The sequence below is a fragment of the Dermacentor albipictus genome, chromosome 4 (genome assembly GCF_038994185.2).
Source record: "Dermacentor albipictus isolate Rhodes 1998 colony chromosome 4, USDA_Dalb.pri_finalv2, whole genome shotgun sequence".
In the NCBI taxonomy this organism is placed as follows: Eukaryota; Metazoa; Arthropoda; class Arachnida; order Ixodida; family Ixodidae; genus Dermacentor; species Dermacentor albipictus.
In genome coordinates, this window is record NC_091824.1 from 175,188,541 (window position 1) to 175,212,219 (window position 23,679).

Genomic DNA, 23,679 nt, shown 5'->3' on the forward strand with positions numbered 1-23,679 from the left:
CTTCTATTAGTAGTAACACTTACCTCAACCGCAATAACTTTACCGCCCCCCTCCATCTTGTTTGGCTTTGTTGTAGTAACTATTTCAACATTACACATCTTCATTGATCTCAAACTTGTAAAGCCGCATTCCGGACGAACACTCCTGGAATGAACAGCTGGACCTGACAGGCTTTGGTGATCATGAACTACGAGTTTGGCAGCGATGTTGAGCAACTCCTTATTTGCAGGCGACAACGTCAAGCCGGACGTCAACGGCGTGCTGCGAGCGCAGTACGGTAGCGATTTCATGGCCAACCTCATAATGCTGGCGAAGTACGCGGTGAAGCAGACGGAGCTGAATCCCTCTCTGTTGCCTATGGAGAGCGAAGCTGAAGTGGCAACAGAACACCTTGTGCCTGACTTTTACTACGACTCCGCCACAGAAGCCAGCGTCAACTATGGGACTCTTGGCGGCTACATGGCCCGGATGCTTTTCGCCGCCGGCTTTCCCAAAATATATTCTCCCACGTACGTCGATTGCTTGGACAAGTATACACAGCACCACGGCATACCGTTCGAGAAGAGGGACTGGCAGCGCTACGTCAAAATGCAGTGGTCCATGAATGTAGCCTTCGAGTCACTACCGAAGGAATCGACAGCTCGTTCTCCCGTTCTGCAAGAGCGGTTCTTCTTTCTTCGCTACGCCATATTTTTCTGCGGCGAAGATGCGCCAGTGAAAAATAGTCTTCAGTACGCTGTAAAAACTTCTCGTAGCTTTGCGACAGCTTTTAACTGCTACGAGCCGCCTAAAAACCCTTGCGTCTAAACTGTGGTCATTGACTTACTGTAGCCGACGATTCCGTTATAAAAATCAGCGCTGCCCCCATCATCATCATCATCATCTATTTATAGCCACTTCCAGGACGGAAGGCCTCTCACTGCTGTAACCTGCGCCTGCGCAAACTGATTCCAACTTGCGATTCCCATATGTACGGTTACCCTGACATGTTAGGCGTTGAACTCTGTCCTTGTCGCAGGTTTGCGGCCACCTCCATCATCAGCTTGGAGGCACCGTCTCTGGAGTGTGCTCGAAGGAGGTTGTATTGTGGCTGTAGATAAGAGATGCCCTAGAAGACGCTCCACTTATGATAAAGCTTGTAGTTTCTTTGGACTCGACTGTCGGGCACATTCATACGCAGATACTTCCGCTACACTGACTGTCGATAGTAACTCGAAAAAACCCACGAAATTGGACTTCGCCCAGCAAGGTCCTTTGTTCTTGAAAAGCTAGCTTTAGGGCGCAAAAACACACACGCACACATTTGAAATTGATTCGAGATTCTCAATTTCGCAGTACGTTATGAGGAGCGTGTAGTATTTTATTTACCTCTAGAGGAATGGAAAAATACTTGTGAAAAAAAGAGGCAGAATTATTTTGTTGCGATAGTAATTATATGGACACACCAGCCGCATTTTTGCAGTCGCCGAGATATTCCGTATAAAGTTCAGGGACGATAACACCGTCACCGAGCGTCGTTTGCTATATATGCGAGTGAAAGCACGCGAGGGAAGCCGACGGTAGCGACTCTATCTGGCTGGCATGTGCGAAGGAAGAAAGCGGAGAGAAAACGAGCCGTCTTCCGTCGCGCGAAAGGCCGTGGGGGGATGGGAGGTGGCGAGGGGTGGCAGCCTTGTGGGCTCCGGCAGCAACTACGCATTTCGCGACCGGGCGCAAGGGAAATTGACGATCGCGGCTCAATCTCGGGTCGGCAGCGAGGGAGCCAGGGAGGGAAGGAGAGGGGGGGGGGGGGGGAGTGCGGTTTCGACTCCGCCAACAAGTGCTGTAAGATTTGGAATCGGGCTTGTAGGCTTGGGGCGACAGGACTAGGCGAGCAGGATTTATTTACGGTATTTACATTTTAGACATGGGATACATTTACACAGTCTAGCGTGACTCCCAAATGGAGCCCGCAAGACTAAGCATACAGCAAACGAGCACACAACTCACGAGTACATTTCGAACACAGAGCACGACGAGCTCTAGCAGCCGACAACAGCCACTCCGTTCGACGTCATCGTTCGACGTCACCGTAGAAAGTCCTCGTGGCAGATTTTGAGAGATGGGGGGGTAGGGGGTTTACACACACATGCCGCACAGGTTTCAGTGCTCTCTCCGAGGGTCGATGACCTTTGCAGAGCAGCCGTCGCCTCTAAATTCTAGAGCGGACCTCGCACAGTGGCTCCCGCCGCTGCACATTGTCTGGTGTCTCGAAAAGCACATGGGGAGGTTCCGCCAATTACCTCCCCTCGAGAACTCCCCTGAGCTGACCCCTCAGTGGCTGCCGGTTATCCGCAGTTCTCTGAAGTTCGTGGTTGGTTAGCGCTGTCCTCGCTGGTTCTCTGAAGGGCGCCACCACCCCGGTTGGATCTAAACACGTGCAGCGGGCTGAAATGACTTGCACGTTACCACCTCGGCAGGCCATTCCTAACAGTGCGTACTTTGCATGGCCGCGCGCACCGTATCTTGAAAGGGAAGGGAGGGAGCGTTTCACTAATGGAGCGCTTCCGCTTCAACAACCGGAGCCGCTGGGAAGAGACCCTCGAGCAGTTCGTTGCTGCGCTACGAGGGTTAGCGAGTGCCTGCGTTTTCGGGGACCAGCTGGGCTCGCTGCTCCGGGACCATTTCGTCTGCGGCATCAACAATACCGCCATGCAGACGCTAACCCTGGAGCTTCCCGACCCCTCGCTGGACGACGCCGTGAAGGCAGCGCTGGCAATGGAAGTTGCCGCCAAGGACGCCGGCGAGATTGCACGTCGGATGAAGCGGCGGTCAACAAGTTGGCGACAAAGGGCCGTACCTGCGATCGCTGTGGTGGTGCCCATTCCCCCTCAGAGTGCCAGTTCTCTCAAGCACAATGCTTCACGTGCGGGAAAACTGGGCACCTCGCACGGGGAATGACGAACAGCAAACAGCAGCAGCAGCCTGCTTCAAGCCCAGGTGCCACACTAGCACGCAGCCAGGGAGCCGTCGCAAGGGTACGCGGCGAGGGCGTGCGGCAGCAGGCTCAAGCTCTTCCGCGGCCAAGCTTCATGTCGTGGCCGAGGACCCACCGATTTTCGACATGTGGCACACAGGCCTTGTACCATCGTCTGTGCCGCCTTACATGCTGAGCGTCGAAATCTGCGGGCACCCCATTTCCATGGAGCTGGACACAGGGGCCAGCGTGTCTGTCATGGTCGAGAAACTGTTCAAACGTACTTTCCCCGACGTGTCCATCGAGGCTTCAGGCGTGATGCTGCGCTGCTACTCCAGGCAGCCCTCCCAGGTCCAGGGTCAGGCACAGGTCAGCGTTCGCTTTGGCGACAGGGAGGCAACCCTTCCCCTTCACTTAACCAAGGGGTCGTCGCCGAAGCTGCTGGGCCGAAACTAGATTCATGCACTGGGCGTTCGTCTGCCGGAGTACCAGGAAGCCAGCCTGCATGTGGTGAAAGATGTCCCCAGCCTCCTGACAGAGTTCAAGTCCCTGTTCCAGCCAGGGGTCGGCACATTCACCGGCACGACGGCTGGCATCTATGTACCCGAGGGAGCCCGGCCACGTTATTTCGAGCCTCGCCCACTGCCGTTCGCCCTGAAGGACGGGGTGTCACCCAGGAGCTGCAACGGTTACAGCGAGAGGGCACCTTGGTGCTCATCAAGACTTCTGAATGGGCCGCTCCCATCACACCAGTCTTCAAGCAAGATGGCAGTGTCAGGATCTGCGGGGATTTCAAGGTTGCAGTCAACCCCGTCGCTACCGTCGAGAAGTACCCGCTGCCCCGGATCGAAGAACTCTGGTCCGCGTTGTCTGGTGGACAGAAGTTTACCAAGCTCCACCTCAGAGATGCTTACCAGCAGCTAGTGCTCCAGGATGCTTCCCGGAAGTATGTCAGAATATGGGGCTCTTCCAGTACACACGTTTACCGCTTGGCGTGGTCTCAGCCCCGGCCATATTTCAGAGGGAGACGGACAACCTCTTCAGGGGCATGAGGCACGTGGCGGTGTATTTGGATGACATCCTGGTTACTGGCACCGACGACGGGGACCACCCGCAGAAACTGCACAACGTCCTGGTACGACTGCAGGACGCCGTTCTCAAGCTCAAGCGCCTGGCCACCAGTATTGAGTACTTGGGACATGTCATTTCCCAGGCTGGCCCAGTCCCGGCTCCCCGCAAGGCTCGGTAGGCAACACTGGTCACTGCACCAATAAACACTGGCGAGCACAGCTGCTCGGCGGTCAGTCATCGTTCATCAACACCACTCTGCGGAGCGTCTGTTTAACGGAGGGTGCCTCGAGCCCTCCCTCGTTCACGAACCCGGGCGGATCGTGACACTGGGCCTCTTCGATTTTCGGAGTTCTGGCAGCCCGCTGGCAGCCAGCTAGTTCCCGTTCTGATAAGAAGTCACGTGAGCTGGGATCCCAAGACAACCCAAACCTGCCCGAAGTTTGAAAACCGAACGTCGGGACAGCTAGCCAAATGTAAACATGCTATGGCAGCACCAGGCGGGGCCGGCGCGCGCTCGGCGTAGTCGGCTCATTTATGCGTTGCCAGCTTGAAAATATATAGTTACAATCAGGGATACAATCACTTTCGCGCGACTCGGCGCAGGATGCGCACTGGGGCAACCTCACTTTGCGCAAGACGCGAAATCGCGCGTAAGTGATTGAATACTTGAAAGCGATATCTCGAGGATCCCTGCTCGCAGCGATCACGTCGCCCACCGGCGACATTGACGAATTGGCATTGTGTCATCACAAGGCATGAAAAAGCAGGTTATCGGGTACGTCTCATACGCATAAAATTTCGTGCCGATCTGCTTGGGTTTCGATTTCAGAAAGTTTGTTGTGGCTGATTGTGCTTCTCATTTTGAGCCTAAGGAGCACGGGACGCGGCTGGCGCATGAAAATGCACGCCGCCTGTGACCAGCGAAACGTTTCACACATTGGTCGCGATCATGAGAGCAATAAGCCAATGTACGTATGTCTCTATATATATATATATATATATATAATATATATCTGGCGTATATATACATACGCCAGATATGTGAAAAGGAAGGCCACCAGAGAAAGACTAAACCAAAATGTACCGCAATGTGTGGATGAGCGTCTGCAACTTGCGTGGAACACGATGCAGATAACATGCACGCATGAGAGCGCAGCGCGCTGATCACCGCCGCGAAGAAGCCTTCAGGGGTCACACACACATACATGAAAGCTTCAAACGGTTCACCACTGTTCGTATCACACCGCTTCGCAATGCGGAACGGAGCGTAAGCACTTAAAAAAGATAACGCTAGAAGTAAGGAAATCTGAAGATGACCGTAGACAGTTGGCTGAGCGAGGTAAATTTAGTCCTCAAGCGCCCGCATTGCAATCCGTGAAGTCCCCGCAAAGATGGCGGCGAGCGCCCCCCTCCTCTTTTGGTCGTCTGCTAGCCAGAGAACTTCCAGAAAGCAGCCAGACCAAAATCGTCCTGGCAGGTCCTTGCAGCCCGTGGGTAGCCAGAACCATCCAGCGCGAGCAAAACGAACGCCCGGAGGAAGTGCGTAGCGCGGTGGGCGGAGCAACTCGAGAAAAACGAAGACGCTCTGGATGGCTCTGGCAGCCCGCGGGTAGCCAGAAGTGGGAAATCGAAGAAGCCCACTGTCATTCACTTACACTGTATCGTGACGCTGTCATTCTCAAAATTGCGAGGAATAATTTTGTAAGGAACGTAAGACGATGTATGCGCCACGTGGAGCGCCTGCGCAGTTGTTCAGAATGATTATTTGAACACAGCGAGGACGTGGCATATCCTCAAGGCTCTCACAGATCCGACCAAGACCAAAGCAGAAAACAACAAAACCATCTACCGGTTCATCCACCAGTTCTAGGGACCAAACTCGGAACTCCTGGAGAAGGTACGCGTTAAGTGCTTTGGGGACACAAATTAACCCAGCAGCTTACGCAGATCGCTACCGGGGAAGAGAAAACGATAACCTGGACAGATCCATCACGCGAGATCTACGCAGCAATTCAAAACACAACCAGAAACACGGCCGCGGGTGCAGACAAGATCAATAACGCACGCTTCCGCAACCTCAGTGATGAGTTAGACGCGGAATTAACCGACTTTCTCAACAAACACTGGGAAGCGGAGACCGTCCCCGAGGAGTGGAAGCATGCAGAGGTAGTCATGATTTCTAAGTAAAACTCTTGCTTGGGCTAGTTGGTTCATGCTTGAATTAGGAAAAACAAGGCGCATGAGACCAGGACTCCAAGAAGAACAGGTGCCGGTCCTGTCACTTGTGTTCTTCTTCTTGAGTCCTGGTTTCCTGCGCCTTGCCTTTACTAATTCATGATTCCTAAACTGGGCAAGAAACCGCTAATTGAGAACTTCAGACCGATCACGCTCACATCGTGCCTGGCGAAACTGTACGAATGAGTGGTGACGCTGAGACTACAACAGTACATGGAGGACAACGTACTGTATCCCCACAGCATTTTCGGCTTCAGAGCAAAATTATCGACCCAACACGTACTGCTTCAAATCAAAGAAGTACTCGGGAACGCCCCCAGGAGCGGGGAGAATATAATAATGGCATTGGATATCAAGGGGGCTTTCGACAATGTAAGCCGCAAGGCTATCCTCACAGGCATGAACGACCTGGATTGTGGGAGGAGAGTCTACGGCTACGTCAAAGCCTTCCTTTCAAACAAAATGGCAACGATTGGCCTGGGAGAGCTCCGATGAGAGAAGTTCCTTACTCCAAACAAAGAGACGCCTCAAGGGTCAGTCATCTCCCCCACGCTTTTTAACATAGCCATGATTGGCTTGGCAAAACAGTTAAAAGAAATCGACGGCATATACCATGCCATGTATGCCGACATCACCACCTGGGTTAACACAGGGCCTCTTCAATTTTCGGAGTTCTGGCCACCCGCTGGCAGCCAGATGGCAGCCAGCTAGTTCCGGTTATGACAGGAAGTCACGTGGGCTGGGATCCCAAGACAACCCGAACCTGCCCGAAGTTTGCAAAATCGAACGCCGGTACATCTGGCCAAATGTAAACATTACCAGCATGGCTGCAGATGTAACATTAACTAACATTAAACATTAAATGTAACATTAACTAACTAACATTAAATGTAAACATTACCAGCATGGATGCAGATAACATGCACGCATGAGAGCGCAGCGCGCTTTTCACCGCCGCGAAGAAGCAATCAGGGGACACACACATATACACGCACACAAAAGCTTCAAACGGTTCACCACGGCTCGTATCACACCGCTTTGCGATGCGGAGCGTTAGCACCTAAAAAGATAATGCTAGAAGTAAGGAAATCCAAAGATGACCGTAGACAGTTGGCTGAGCGAGGTAAATTTATGTCCTCAAGCGCCCGCGTTGCAATCCGTGAAGTCCCCGTAAAGATGGCGGCGAGCGCCCATCGCCTCTTTTAGTCGTCTGCTAGCCAGAGAACTTCCAGAGAGCAGCCAGACCAAAATCGTCCTGGCAGGTTCTGGCAGCCTGCGGGTAGCCAGAACCGTCCAGCGCGAGCAAAACGAACGCCCGGCGGAAGTGCGTAGCGCAGAGGGCGGAGCAACCCGAGAAAAACGAAGACACTTTGGCTGGCTCTGGCAGCCCGCGGGTAGCCAGAAGTGGAAAATCGAAGAAGCCCACAGGCTCGCTCAGAGAGAACGAAGTTACAAGAGGCAGCCACCTGCGTAGAGGACTACGTCAGAGCAAGAGGGCTAGCGTGGTCCACTGAGAAGTTCGAGCTCCTGAGAGTTTGGAAAGGAAAGCAAAAACCACACACTCCCCGCCAGCGACGAGTTAAAACTCAACGTCTACCTCGAGGGGAAGCCGAAATTGGAAAAGACGCTCGTCAGAATCCTGGGAATGTGGATACAGTCAAACCAACGCTGCACCCACACCCTGCCCTACTCAAGGCATCCACCCTTCAAGTGTCTCGCATGATCACGCGCATCTCACACAGACGCCACGGCATGCGAGAGGAGGACACACTCAAGCTGGTCAGAAGCCTGGTGGTCAGCCGAATGACATACAGCCTCCCCTACTACAATCCCATCAAGATCGAGGTACAACAGGCAGACGCGATTCTACGCAAAGCCTACAAAGCCGCACTCCACCTTCCCTACAACACATCAACCGAAACCTCCTAGCCTTAGGACTACACAACACCTTCGAGGAATTGAGAGAGGCGCAACTAGTCTCCCAACTGCGCAGACTAAGCAGACCCCGTCTGGCAGTGAGCTCCTGAAGAAACTAGGCTGCGCCGATCAACTTGAAGAGATACAGAGGACCGAAACAATCCCGGAAAAGTGTCGCAACACACTAAATGTAGCATCCATACCCAGGAACATGGATCCCAACCTACACAAAGCACGCAGAGAGGTGAGGGCTGAATACCTACGAAAGACACTAGCGCCCCAAGAAACGACGGTATACGTGGACACAGCCACATACGCCAAGCAGTGGGACAGAGCAACAGCAACGTGGTAGCAACGGTGATGGATTCGAACCTACGCGAGATCACCAGCACATCACTACAAGACTGTACGACAGTCGAGGCTGAAGAAGCGGCCGTCGCTCTAGCGGCAGCGGAGGGATATCGGTCTAAACGGTCTCTAACAATCCCTACAGACTCACAAACGGCGTGCCGCAACTACCTACGCGGAAGAATAGGGCACGGAGCGCTCCACATGCTACGCTCCGAATACCACATAACACAACGACAACCAAAAGAACCAATTAGGCATATGATAGTATGGACGCTGGGACACAGGAGTGGCAGGGAACCATGAGGCAGACAGGACAGCTTGACGGTACACTTATTACCGAGCATCCAACGTAGGCGACCTTGAGGGGACCGACCCTGTACCCCAAGACTAGACTAAATTACTACAAGTGCTGCAGAAAGCGGTATCCACCACCGCACAACTCCCTTAGCAGAGAGGACTCTGTCGCATGGAGGCAGCTACAAACGGGCTTGTACCCGAACCTAAACATACTCAGCGAAATGTATCCCACACAATACAATGACAAATGCCCCCTGGTGCCACGAAACACCCATGCTGCATCACATAACGTGGGCATGCCAGAAGATAGACGTGGTACCCGTTATACCAAACCCGAGTGCGGAGCAATGGAAGGGAGTGCTCTCCAGCGATCGCCGGGTAGACCAAGGTCTGATTCGGCGAGCACAACTGGCAGCAGCATCCAGCGGAGCCCTGGACTAAGGGCAACCGACCGTAGTGCAAGAAGATGGACGAAGCCATCTGAAGACCGCAGAAGACCAGCAAGTCTAGAGCTCAATAAAGTTTTTCACTCACTCACTCACTCGTCAAGCAATGCCCGCGACGTCGACACCGGATGTCCTGCGACATGGGGCCCTTAACACTATCGCGTTAGTACATGACAGGAGTGTGGCACAAAGACGACCAGAGAAGCTCGCGTCAAGATTTACGACGCGCTGCATCTGCACAATGCCCTCCGGACGTCTAACTATAGCGTGACCCCTCCCCAATGCTGTGCAGGAACTGCTGCGCTTGTCTCCGTGCTCACCCGCAACAGCAACAGCAGTAGAGGGAGGAGGTGGGGAGACTGTTAGCCAGGGAATGGAGAGAGAGAGCGAGAGGCTGCAGTTTTGTGAGCTGCAACCCAGAATGGTGCCGAAGCGTGCACTTAGTGCCAACGAGACGAAGGCTCGCATAAAGCGTCGAGCGGAGCAAGAACAAACACAAGCGGGAATGGCAAGGTGACATTTAACATCACGTCACGACTGTCGTATGCCGTCAATGTGTCACCGCCAAATAATGTCAATGAGCGCAAACAGCATACAAAGTAAAGCTTCGCTTACACCACTTCCCACAGTGCGTGGGATCTGCATCTCTTACAGTGAAGCTGTCTCTACCGTCCAAGGAAATTTTTGTGTCATTGGCGTGGTAAGCGAAAAACCCCACATACGTGGGTCAGTCCGGGAGATAGTGCAATGCCGGGCCGGCCCGCGGCGCAGGTGAAGCAGGCGTTAAGCATTCCCCATACGTGGCCCGATCCCGAAGATAGCACAATAACGGTCCGACCTGCGGCGCAGGTGAAGCAGGCGTTAAGCACTCCCCATTCGTGGGCCGATCCCGAAGATAGTGCAATGCCGGGCCGACCCGCGGCGGAGGTGAAGCAGGCGTTAAGCACTCCCCATACGTGTGCCAATCCCGAAGATCGTGCAATGCCGGGCCGACCTGCGGGGAGGTGCAGTTCGCCATTAAGGGGCACACATGCACAGCTTCGCTGGTCATCCTTCAAAGAGTGGAAGGGCACCGAGTTATTTTCTCAAGAGATTCCCCTGAAAGCTCCACGCAATCGGCCTTTTTTTTTTTTTTTTCATTTACCTGTGCTTCCCTCAGCCACACGCCGCTACAAACGTTTTGGAAGGGTGGCATAGCTTTCGCCGATTTTGTGTGTATGGACCCACGTTGAGAATGCGTCAGGTGTGCATATCGTGGATCGCGAATCATTATTACTGGATTCTCCGGGACAGAATGTCATTATTGGAAGCCGTGAAACACTCAGACTACTGGTTGAGCAGGCCGGAGTGCGCTGTTGTGCAAACAGTATGGTCGATAAGGACACACCGAGTTCCCTTTGCCGACACGGCTGCCTTGGAGTTTGTCGTCGCTGATTTCTGCCCTTATTTGGAGCTCGCTTTTTGTATTCCTTTAAAATATTATTTATCCATTTTGCATATTCAAGAAGTCTTAGAGTGGAGCCTTTTGCGCCGGATTTATCAAAGCGGTGCACTTGTTTACATCGACATCTACAGACACAGATCATTAGCATTAAATATTGTGGAAAAGGTGCATCGCTGATATGAAATGTCAAAACGTAGCAAAACGTATCTACACATAAGTGTTTCACCCAGAGACAAGTCAACATGGGTGGCCGAACCACTTAAACAATGGGAACTGCGACTCGGATAACATATTACGGGCTGATAATTTATTTCCGATTCTTGCTTTCTTTTTAACTCCGTCATACTTAGTTTGCGTGTGCCATAAAACATTAGTAGAGATAACTGTCCTTGCATAAATTAAGTGCTCTGTTGTTCTTTCGCGAAAACGCCGATACCATCACTGATACTGTTAGTATAACTGAGCGTGACGGTTGTTTATGCTCTTGGAGCAAGGATTTATGTGTCACTACTAGAACTAACCCCGAGAGTGTTAGCAAGCGCAACCACTCACAAACTTTGGTGAGGGATGTGGAACATCCTTTCTGCTGCAGGCATCACGAGTATGTAAACTTCTTGAGTGAAGGTCAATAAACCCACACGCGCTACCTGAAGGCATCAATGTTGCTGGATTCGAGACGCTCGTTATGTAATGAATGAGTCCTAGGGTTAGTTCTAGTAGTAACGCATTAATACGCCAGAAAGTGGACGGGAAGATGGCGCTGCGGTAGCTCAATTGGTAGAGCATTGCACGCGTAATGCGAAGACGTGGGATTGTTCCCCACCAACGGCAAGTTTCTTTTTTAATCCACTTTCAATTCTATTAATTTAGAATTTATTTATTTCAATTAGTAAGTACAAGTAATTTCCCCTGTGTTGTCCTTGGTGTCTTTATTGTCTTCCGATAATTAATAAAAATCGGGCCCCTTGGTTAACTCCTTTTCTTCTTCAAACCCCTTTTCCAGCGTTTCTACCATTCAGAGAGCGGCCATGGCCTCTGAGTGTGCAAATCTCAAAGGCGCACCCGGTTCCTTGCAACACCTCCAGATGGCGCTCACCTCCGCCGCATTGTGGCCTACGCAAGAGGCCCCGTGTCTCCCAGAAGGCTTGCCCTTGGTGCGTAAAGTTCGCCGCCAGCGTTTCCCAGTAAACATTACGGTTACATAAGCTGCAGCTGCTGGAAAGTGAGAAGCAGTCAGTGATCTTCACATGTCATCGCATTCCACTTTTAAAGTTGAAGCTTAAGCGTCTTCAAAATTTTTGCCTCTTGCATGGGTAAAGTGTCCCAGAAATATTGGGCCCTGAAACACGCGCATTACGGCTCAATATAATTTATGCTTAGCCAGATCCTTTTGTGGTCACGCAAGGTTTCGCACTACACGTGCCAGCAACTGTATTTTTATGCCTATTACTGAATGCCCTCGATTGATCATACGCCTACAAAAACTCAGATAGGCAACAACGGCATGTAACCTGTTTGGCGTACATACTATCAAAACAGGGCTCAATTACAGTGGTTACAGTGGAACATTGATTATTAAAAATGAAGTGCAGTTCGACATTGCTTCTTTCTTTCGGTTTTATGCACAACACTACCTGGCAAATTCTACACAGGAGTTTCCACACATGCTCTTCAATGGCATTTATTTTATCAATTTCCACAGAGCGCAGGCTGCAACAGGCTTAGAAACACCAGACCGATTTGCTGGTTGACACATTCAGTACAAGGCAGTAGTTGACAAAGCACTGCATAGGAATGTTTCTACTTCACGTTGGACACTGAACTGCCACAACACAGTCAACCCAGTAAATTACGGCTGAAGTTCTAGGAAATTGTATGCAAGAGAAACCTCTTTTGGTACAAGTCTCAATTTAAGAGATGGCGCTATGAACACAAAAGAGTGTATGACATAAAAAATGAGGCACAAAAATATCTTCCATGAACCTCAAGGCTGACTGAAAAGAAAACCTAACAATTCATTCACATAGAGCCCATAGCAAACATTTATTTCGGCTTCCTTGCAGAGTTCCAAATACAGTGGGTGCACCAGGATAACCAATATTATGAGCTGACAGCATTTTCAAGAACGCTAAACATTTTAGTAATTCGATATTTGAAAAGTTCTCACTTTTGATAAGCACATTTCAAAGTGTTTCAAGAAACATTAATTATAAGATGGAAAGGAGCCATGCCCATAGTTCTAATTGCAGCTTTCAGCTTATGTAAGCCTGGCTTACATTCCTTGCCCAATGTTGGCTTGCTAGGCTAGGCACCGGGCTATCTTTGAGCCGGGCTATCTTCGAGCCGCGCTGCCATCATGAAACCGCAAGCAGACTGGCATGCTGGTCAGCTGAAGACATTATACATAAAAAATACGGTTCCGAAAATTTCTGAGCATGAAGATTGCCCAGCCTGCAACAAACTCATTAAAGGAAAAGGTTACGCAAGCTGTTCGCACTTTCAAAAGAAATTTCTAGTTGATCTTCAAGTCAATAGAAACAATGGCACTGTGCACATATAAGTTCATTTAAATACACCCCTCTTGGTTACCTAAAATAGAAATCGGAATACTACACACTTTCTCATCCCTTCAAAAAAAAAAAACATTACATTTAGGCACACTACTCAAAATGGCTGCATCCTTATCTATACAACACCTGGCATTCCAATATGGCCCAGTCCCAACTACAGGTGGAAACAGAGCTTGTAGCTTAATATCTGAATTTCCAGCATTGCCCATAGCATGGCAGCTTCTTTGCAGTATGTTTGCTTATGACCATTTAGAAGTTGCATTAGTCAAACGCCCTAGCTAAGAAAACAAGGGTACTGTGGTCTACATGACTGGCCGCAGCACCTCATGGCTGGCATGACCAATGAATTAGGGCTCCATATATTTTACATGACTGTTAAGAAAATGCAGCTCCAACAGCAATAACTTAGCTAAAGCATGCTCAAGTCATCTGCTGAATTAGTCATGACAATTAATATTGGTTGATCTATTCATGTAAAATGCTCCCCGACATGAAATAACACTAATAAATGGCCTCATTTACTTGTTAATGATTGGGCTTGGTCTCTGTGCCGCAAGTTCAAACTTCCCTTTTTTGGTACCCACTTTAGAAGATGAATTCATCAAATCAAGAAATCAGTCAATGCCCAATATGCTGTGCCTCTCATCAAGCTTCATGCAAAACTGATACCATGAACCTGTATACGGCAAAATAAAATGGTTTTCTTTCATCATCAGATAAATTGCTTTTGGTGTGACAACAGATTGCCATCTTGAGAAAGCCACACTGTTCCTGCAGCCAATAAACAAGTCAAAGTAAGCTGGGAAATGACTACTTGATACTTGCAAGACCTTGCCATCAATTTAAATGGCTTATTAGGAGCCCACCTTTTTGATGCACAGTTGACAGCAAAAGTTTGTGGACCATGTGAGTGCATCCGTTACTGCCCTTCTGACGTGACACCTGCTGTTGAGCCTAGCTTGTGCAAAAAGTGTCACAAGAATGTAAGTTCTTTCATACTGCAGTTTCGCATGGTCGTCACTGAGCAAATTATACTTCAATGGTAGACAGAAAGCGTTTTTGAGGTGACTGCGCCATCTTCAAAAACAAACTGTTCATCCTCCAAAGAAATTTCAAGTCTCTGGTAGGTGACACAAAGATGTGTGCCTGTTTCTATCCCATTGCTATTGAGCCAGAAATAAGTTGTGCCAGTCGCTGAAGTATTAACACAGCGATGGCAATACAAACCATCAAGCAGTGGAAGAGAATCAACAAGCCTGTTAGTGCAGAGTGATGCAGTTTCATCCGAGCACTGCTCTCGACAGCGGCCGCCATGCCAGTAGAAGGTGTGGATATCCAGCTTGGCATGGGCTTGCATGGTCTTTCAACTTTGCAGCTAAGTGTGCACATTATGGCAAGTAGGTGCACACATGTATAGAAAAAAAAAAAGAAACTAAACCAAACCAGGACAGGGAACAATATAGGCAGGAGCTTGACGCATTTGTTTCCTTGGAAATTCTACACATAAAGGCTAAGAAAGGCTTTAGGAGCCACAAGAGGTAATCTACAATGATTTTACTATTTCTCACAAATGGGAAAACATTTTGTCTGTGCATTCCCAGGCATTTTAGTAATCTAGTGACCAACATAATTGTTCTAAAAAATTGCCAGTTTCAGACAATCACCTGTTACTTTCCTTGTTTAATCTGAGCTTCTTTTTCCATAATCTCTAGCATCACTGTGGGCTCCATATTGGTTATTACTGCACAAAGGCACAGATGTACTAAAGTGTGACTTGCACTTTGTACCATGATCAAACAACCTCACATACAAATATTGCAGCAGTACCACCTGTGCCTTCACATCTAATTCATCTTCAATTTAATAACAGGTTGCTGCCGCATCTGAGCCCACTCCCTGTCCACATATATATATTTTTTCCCCTCTTTGTACAGCTCCTGATCATCCCATGCGTATGCAGTTACGGAAAGGCTACATCTGCTGCGTGGAGTTCCCATTCCAGGTGTTGGTGTCATCGTCCTCATCACTGAAGCGCTGGTTGGAGAAGCGGTACACGTTGCCTTCACGTTGGTACACACCCTCGCCTTGTGGCTGCTGCGTTGTCCGTCGCCGTCGTGCTCCCCTGTAGGCAGCAAAACATGCAAGGAACGAGTCAAACAAGGTCAGCGTCAACAGCTCACTCCAATAAGGTTCATGTCATCTTGATGACCTCAGCTCATCATGAGTGACTGTCACTTTTTGACTTATGACAAACCCTCCTTAACATGTGGCAGACTTTCTATCATCATGTAGAAACAGCACAGACGACGGGACGTATGAAAAATGGACAGAACAATGGGCTGACTAGGAAGAGATTCTTTATTTGAAGCAACATAGTAATATAAGGCAGAGGACACAGAGGTGTCCTCTGCCTTATAAGTGACTTGGCTGAGCAGCACAGAAAAGCAGTTAAAATTCAATGAACAAGTCCCACTTGATGCTAAATACAACAGGTGTAAAACTCGGAACAGCACTAAAAGTCAATGGCTGATAAAAGACTAAAATGGGACTCCAAAAAAAAAAAAAAGATTTGCAAACATGTCTCAACAATGCTGGAGTCCACAAAATGAGGAAAAGAACAAAAAAAATAAAAGCAAGACATGCCAGAAAGGTGAATCAATCAAAACTGGGAGTCGAGATACCTCATCTCTTTGTCAAACAGAGTGACTGATGGTACATGCAAGCTGCTCCCTTATGAATGATAAGCACGTCACAAATTTTGCACACATGTTGGTCATGGTACTTCTTAACTACCCTTACACCATCATAATAGCCTCTTACACAGACACAGTGGCAAAAGTTGCCGACCAGCTTGGGCACCAAGGTATATGCTTGTGGTCGTCATGCCGTCATGGTTGCTCCAGCATCGTGAACCAACTCTCTTCATGCCATTATTGTCACACCTCCAAAGCCGACCCAGAGGTATGTGTTGGTGGTCGTGATGCCGTCGTGGTTGTTGCGCTGTCGCCATGCCACCTTTGCCATCCGACTGTCGTTGTCACACATTTGTCGAGCATTCATTGTCACAACGCCGCTGTGATGCTATTGTGGTCGTTCCATTATCATTACTCCAAATTTGTCATCGAACTCTCGTCATGCCGTTATCGTCATGACATCATTGTGTCATCACCACAGCAATCGTCATGCATTCGTTGCCATACCGTCGTCGCAGTCGTCATCAGACAACTTTTGCCGTAAACTTTTTTCATATGTCGCTGATGCCTCCTCAAAAGTGAAAGTAACGAAGCTGGGTCTATCCACTGGTCGTTGACAGTGCCCAAAACAAAGGAAAATGGCTGTATGTGGGATCATTTCGGGGCTTGACTGTAGACGGTAGTAATGTATCGTCTTTAAGCCTCCACAGAATAAGTGTCCATATGTCCCATTTATGTGCCCAGGATAAAACGCTCCCAAAGGATGGGCACACTTACCCCTGTGCTTGCTCTTGCGAAGCATCAGTGTGCTGAGCAGTGGCACCAGCACTGCTGTCAGAAGCTGGATCTGAGACTGGGGGGTCAGGCGATCCGAAGATGAGGCCTACGAAGAGACTCCAGATCACGCCAAATGGTGTCAGCAGAGACCACAGGAGGTTCATGAGTGATGCTCCCGATTTGCTCACCGCTGCTGGGACCACCACGCCGGGAGTCTGCGCAGACAGAGACCAGAAACCACATTCAGCAACACCACCCGAGGCAACACATCAATTTGTTCCTTTTGAAAGGTCAATTTACAACAAGGTGGACACACCACTGCTGCACAGAGGAGTTGCTGCCTTCACCATGCAAGCACTACTGCATCCTATACAACAGTGCGAGGAGGGTGCATATCTGCAGCTTTCTTCTGTCATGTTCAATTTTACTGTGCTAGCAAGCCAGTGTGCACATATGGCTCCAGGTGATGCCACAATTGGTACAGTGCTTGTAGCATGAGAGGAGGCTCGGTAAATCAGAAAAGATGCGAAACTGAAATACTGGTGGCAAAGCCAATTTTGACAGCATCTACTTGGGCTTAGTTGACTTTCTTTATTGCTGCAGATAGATTATGCTGTGTTCTATACTGAACACAGCGAACTGAACTCGGGCAAACTTCAAAGAGATTTAATGAGCCACAACAGTCCAAATATGAAAAAAAAAAAACCAAAAAAACTTAGCAATGTGTTATATCAAATTGACCTATTGGCATAGAGAAATTAACCAGAACAGAGGTTTTAAGGAATACTTCATCAGTCAAATCGATTTACTGTTTCTCTTGTGTCCTTTAACTATGAAAGATGCCTCAGCAGGGAACTTCCAAAATAATTTAAGTGCAGTTGAACCAACTTATAATAATATTTAAGTGCCACAAAAATTCCATTGTTATAACCGATAATTGTTATAACCATGTCGCATGAAAAAAAAAATCAAAATGGGGATGGCGTAGCTGTTCCGAGAAAACTATAATGGCGGGGAGGCCAGTTCTCCTCCCAATCACTTTGCTCTACCCGGCTTCTGATTGTGTTGACTCGTTGAACTGTTTAACTCTGCTGCCTGCATGCTCCGATCACGTGTTGTTAACAAGCCGCGGCTGCTGGTGTTCAAGAATGGCACTGCTATAAGTGCGAAGAGGGGTCAAGGGCGGCAAAGGACATACGAGCTCTGCCGAGGCATCGCTTTGGTGGTCCTAAAAGGTGCCTTTTAAAATATGCAGGAAGGTTGCCGCGGCAGCATCTCAGGTTGAGAAACAGAAGAAATGCTGGCAACTGATCGGCACAAGCATCTCACCACGTACTTTTAAATGGCTTGCACGAGAAAACCGCATGTCTGTCAGCCTTGTTTGCTTTACGCAAAACTTGACGACATCCTTCTCCATGGCATCCAGCTGCTCCACGTAGTGAAGTGGAAGGTCCTTCGCGAAAGAAATCCCATGAGGGACTGACTTGCCTACAGGACCTCCTGCGGGGACAGTGTTGAAGCAGCCTGCCCATCCGCATCATCGCTGCTGTCGTCACCAACACTATCCAATGCAAACACGGTGACAATCACGTCATCGATTAGAAGCACTTAGTTTCCAAATCTGTAGCCGTGCGCTTTCTTTTCACTGGCTCATACGAGGGCCCAGCGAGTAATCTGGGATCAGCGTCGGCAGCATTGTCAGAGCAATTGGGGTGGTCCATTCGTGTTTCGGAGGGTGGTGTGACGCAGAGCTACAGGTGCAGCCCATTAGTGCTCAGAGGGGTGGAAGGGTGATGGGAGATGTGCGCGCGAGGCTGGCGTGCCTCTCTCATGGAGAGAAGCGTGCGGCGGCAGTTGGGGTAGCGAGCGATCATACAGCGGCTTGCATTTCACATTCCATTACCTTTCGGCACGGACACCCAGCAGCCAGACTTTGTTATAACCGATAATGTGGCATGGAGATATTGTAGTAAGCAGGTTGTTTCCCCATATAAAACATACAAAAGTTGACGTAGCAGCAGCTTTTCACTGTTGTAACTGACATATTGTTGAAACAGGTATCGTTATAAGTGGGTTCGACTGTACCTAGGTTCCCTTTGTGTTGATGTACACCAGTGCGATCGTGAAATTGGACGGGTAAATACGATGAACACAAGCGCTACACATCGCCATGAATTGCCAACTAGATCAGTCCAACACCTTCCTTTGCGAGCCCAAAAATCTTCAGTTTGCCTTCAGCTAAAATACGGTCACCACTGTTGTGAATCGAGCCCAGAATCAAAAGGAACAGGTATATGCCATCATGGTGGACAGTCAACTTCTTCAGTGTGGATGCCTGTGCATGAGGCTGGTACCAATAAGATTTAAACCACTGCAGAAATGAAATGTTTCCCACCTGTATTGTAGGCTTTTCCAAGCACGGAGACCACGTGTGTAAACTTTGTGCATGCATTCTTTGTGCTCCTGTTTTTGCTCAAGTGAAGCTTCACACATAGCATGAAATACAAAACAGCTCCAGCAGCAATGTTACAAAATATGCTCCTGCATTTTTATGAAGTGATGTCATTCTTTGGTTTACTTACATTACAGTACTACCAAAAACGTTATTTAGAAACTTTTCCACTGCCACTTGCCACAACTATTACTCAATTGGCCGAAAGATAACCGATACCCACCACCTTTTCTTTTCTTCATGAGGCACAAGGATGGAATAATGTGCTACCTGGGTGTGTTCTTTATTTCCTGGTAAGCTGGGCAGTAGGGTGTTTAGTTCTCTATAATTGCAATGAAATTTATTAAGACCAAATTCTAATAAGACAAAACAGGTTTTCTGGGTTTCTCCACGTTATTCTTGAGAGCACATCTTTATCCATGCTTGCTGCTTGTCAGCCACAGCTAATGTACATTCTAGTGCTAGTTCCTGCACAGAACTCTGTATGGATAGATGGGCAAGAAACTCACGCTAACAGGTACGACAAGGATGACAGCTGATGGGGCCAGCTCCAGCTCACGCAGGCTGCTCCGGTACTGCTCCTGGGTGAACTCTCGGCGTGGGAATGTCGTTGACAGGGTGAAGTTTGAAAAGCTCGGCTGCACCGTCTGTGTGGTGAACAGAAGAATTTAGCACAGAAACCACACCACGCTGCTGCACTCTTCGGACTCATTCACATCAATGACTCACAGAGGTAGCGAGACAACATTCGTCGCAAATGGTCTCTTTGGTTGAAGAGCAACGGTTATGGGTCAGTCACCGACTGCTCAGTTTCAGTCAAATGACTTCACTCACAAATGTACTGAATTAATCAGCAATCCAGGAGCATGACATTTCCTTATTTTATGGTGGCGATGGTGGTACAAGCAAACACGAACAGCATCAATCGCGAGACATTTCTGTGTGGTAGTGGGCCGGTCCCACTTGCTCGTGTGAACACTGGTCACCTCGAGTCGCTCCTTGGTCACCAGTCGCAGTCAGCTGCGTGACCCCTCTTAACATCCGGCGTGAATAAGCCCTAAGGCAGCTCCAAAACTGTCCCTTCTTAGCAACAGTAAAGCTTTTTGGAGTCAAGTGAGGCTGCACAAAAATATTGAGAGCTCTCCACTTGCAATAACTTTGCCATTTACATGTGAGCTACAGGCTTCTTTAGATTAAACGCTAATTACTCTCAACTACTTTATTTTGTTCAGTTCATTATTTGTGTAAATATGCAATGTATGCAGACACTCATACCTCGATAACATAGTTGTGCAGATCTTGAAGTGTGGCATTAGCATCAAAGCTGTGTGTAGCAGATGATCCATCTGGCAGACGAAACTGTATCCTTGCTACTTGGCTGCAAGTGAGAAGAAAATAAAATTGGAATTGTGATGTTTACAAAATCAAGATGGCAGTGCTCGGTTGCACTCTTGCAAAGATACTGTGGGTTGATTACATATATATATCGTTACGGTTAATGTTGAACCAGCTTTATTTAAGAGACGTGATTGATGGTGAAGTCAAGATGGCATCCCGAGGCTGCACCAGCTAACGTCTTCTTCCTCTTCTCCTCGCCCGGCTCATGCCGTAGCAATTCCTGGTTGCCAGACGAAGACCGCTGGGCAAGTCCAAATCACTCGGAAAGTGTAGGGTGAAACTGCTTAAGACGGGCAACATGTACTAACTGGGTCCGGCTAGACCGACGACCAGCGGACGTCAAGCGTGCCACCACATACATCAAGTCACTCAAGCCATCTACAATGATGAATGGGCCCGTGTACTGGGGTAAAAACTTTTCACATAAGCCACGTTTACGTTCCTGAGTCCACAACCACACAAAGTCTCCTTTAGTGTACGAGACAGACTGGTGTCTGCTGTCATACCGCCCTTTTGATCGGTGTTGCGATGCCACAATACGAAGACAAGCGATACGCCGGGCTTCTTCGGAAGACAAAGCATCTTGGCAACAGAGTACTCGCTGTGAAAGCCAAACGGTAGTATAGTGTCAATGCAGCTTAGCGGTGAACATGCGTAAAGGAGATAAAAAGGACTGTAACCGGTCACCTCATGCTTTGCAGTATTATAAGCATAGGTGATGAAGGGGAGTACGTCATCCCAGTCCTTGTGATTGGAAGATACGTACATGGCCAGCATGTTAGAGTTCTGTTCGTACGTTCTACAAGCCCATTTGTCTGAGGGTGATAAGGCGTTGAATAACGGAACTGCGAACTGCAGAGATGAAGCAGTTCTTCTACGGCGTCCGCAACGAACTGACAACCGCGATCGCTAATGATGACACGGGGGGGACCATGTCGAAGAATAATGAATCGAAGCAAAAACGTTGCGACGGATGCAGCTGTTGCAGGTGGTACAGCCACCATTTCCGCGTAACGGGTCTTGACACATACGATCACCCATCGGTTTTCATTAGATGATCAAGGAAATGGGCCCAGAAGATCGACACCCACTTGTTCAAATGGCAGGCAAGGTGACGGCAGAGGTTGGAGAAGACCTGGCGGAGCGGTCGTAGGGCACTTGTAGCATTGACATTGTTCGCAACTGGCGATGTAGTGCTCAACTGTGTCCCGCATTCTGGGCCAGTAAGAATGCTGCTGTGTCCAGTTCAAAGTTCTGATGAATCCTAGATGGCCCGAGCTCACATCGGCGTGCACGGCTCTCAGTATGTCCGTTCGCAGACTCTGCGGCACCATCAGAAGGAAGCGTGCGCCTTTAGCCGAATAATTGGTCTTGTAAAGCAGGCCGTCACGGACACAAAATCAACCGGTGGCTCGAAGACGCGATGCGGCTACAAATAGAGGTTCCAAACTAATATTATTTTCCTGTTCTGCTTAGAAAGTCATCGAGTCTGGGAATGTAGAAAGAATGAGAGCAAAACAGTCATCAAAATTGTCTTGGTCACCCTCCGTCATCGTCAGATGAAGGCGGGAGAGACACTCTGCATCTGCATCTGCGTGGCAACGCCCGGACTTGTAGGAAATAACGAAGTCGTACTCCTGCAGTCGAAGAGCCCAACATGCCAGTCGTCCACTTGGGTCACGGAGATTCACCAACCAGCATAACGCATGGTGGTCAGTAACGATAGTGAACGGGCGTCCGTAGATATAAGGCCGAAATTTGTGGACAGCGAAAACAACTGCCAAGCATTACTGCGAGTCGGCCTAGTTGGAACATATCCATATTGATACTTGTTGTGCGCAAACAAACAGGGACGAAGAATAAAAAAAAAAAAAGCGCTCGTCCTTGTGTTGCCCCTATTCTTCGTCCCTGTTTGTTTGCGCACAACAAGTATCAATATGCCAAGCATTCTTGCTTGGTCACAGTGTAATTGCGTTCCGCCTTAGTCAAAGAGCGACTGGCATAAGCCACAACGTGTTCAGCTCCTTGATGACGCTGCACTAGTACGGCACCGATGCCGATGCCACTGGCATCCGCGTGCACTTCCATAGGAGCGGATGCATCAAAGTGACGCAATATGGGCCCTGACGTTAGTAGAAATTTTAGCTGGCGGAATGCATCATCGCAAGCCGATGTCCAGTTGAAAGGGACGGCTTTTTGAAGAAGACACGTTAGGGAGTACACCACGTTGGCGAATCTTGGGACGAAGCGACGAAAATTCGAGCACAGGCCCAAGAAACTCCTCAACTCCCGCACTGACTTTGCTGCTTCGAAGGAGCTGAATGCCTCAATCTTCTGTGGATCTGGCCTCACACCGTTTTTGTCGACCAGATGCCTAAGTACTAACGTCTCGGTTTCCCCAAAACAACATTTCTTGGAATTTAGGATCAAGCCGGCTTGTTTGACACAATCTAGAACAAGACTGAGACGGCTGTTATGCTCACTCAATGTGCTGTCAAAAATCACCACACCATCGCGGTAGCACAAACAAATTTCCCATTTAAGTCCTCAGAGGATAGTATCCATGAATCGTTCTAATGTTGCTGGCACGTTACAAAGGCGGAACGGCATAACATTAAATTCATAAAGACCGTCTGGTGTCATGAAGGCCGTTTTCTCATTATTGTTTGGTTGCATGGGTATCTGCCAATACCCTCATCGCAAATCCAGTGATGAAAAGTAGGCAGCGGAATGTAGACAATCAATGACATCATCAATTCTAGGAAGCGGATACACATCCTTTTTGGTGACCGCATTCACTTTCCTGTAATCAAAGCAAAACCGCCAAGAACCATCCTTCTTCTTTACTAAGATTACTGGTGCTGCCCACGGACTAGAGGACTCTTGAACAACACTTTTCCGCAGCATGTCTTTCACCTGTTCAGCTATATCTGTCCTCTCTGTTGAATAATTGCAGTAAGGCTTTTGCCGAATGGGGTGTGCAGATTCAGTATCACTTCTGTGGCGAGTACGAGAACGCGGGAGTGAAGCCTGCTGGTCGCTTCGTGTGAAATCGAACACAGAAAGATGTGC

The 23,679-nt window shown here is 48.9% G+C and overlaps 2 protein-coding genes across 10 annotated transcripts in view; one reads left to right on the forward strand and one right to left on the reverse strand.

Moving 5' to 3' along the window:
- Positions 1-13,061, forward strand: part of LOC135919820 (uncharacterized) — a 100,346-nt gene extending 87,285 nt beyond the window's left edge. For 6 of the 7 annotated variants that reach the window (XM_070537847.1, XM_065453762.2, XM_065453761.2 and 3 more), the window contains one exon: positions 230-1,471. In XM_070537847.1, the coding sequence (XP_070393948.1) occupies positions 230-807 (578 nt within the window). In that variant the 3' untranslated portion in view covers positions 808-1,471. Of the gene's footprint in view, positions 1-229; positions 1,472-11,720 lie in introns of those variants that run through there. The other variant, XM_065453763.2, reaches the window with a different exon arrangement.
- LOC135919821 (UBX domain-containing protein 4-like) overlaps positions 12,732-23,679 on the reverse strand; it is a 66,403-nt gene continuing 55,455 nt past the window's right edge. For all 3 annotated transcript variants that reach the window (XM_065453770.2, XM_070537850.1, XM_065453769.2), the window contains exons 9-12: positions 20,485-20,587; positions 19,719-19,856; positions 16,758-16,972; positions 12,732-15,409 (exon numbers count right to left, since the gene is read on the reverse strand). In XM_065453770.2, coding sequence (XP_065309842.2) covers positions 15,259-15,409; positions 16,758-16,972; positions 19,719-19,856; positions 20,485-20,587 — 607 coding nt within the window. In that variant the 3' untranslated portion in view covers positions 12,732-15,258. The remainder of the gene's footprint in view (positions 15,410-16,757; positions 16,973-19,718; positions 19,857-20,484; positions 20,588-23,679) is intronic.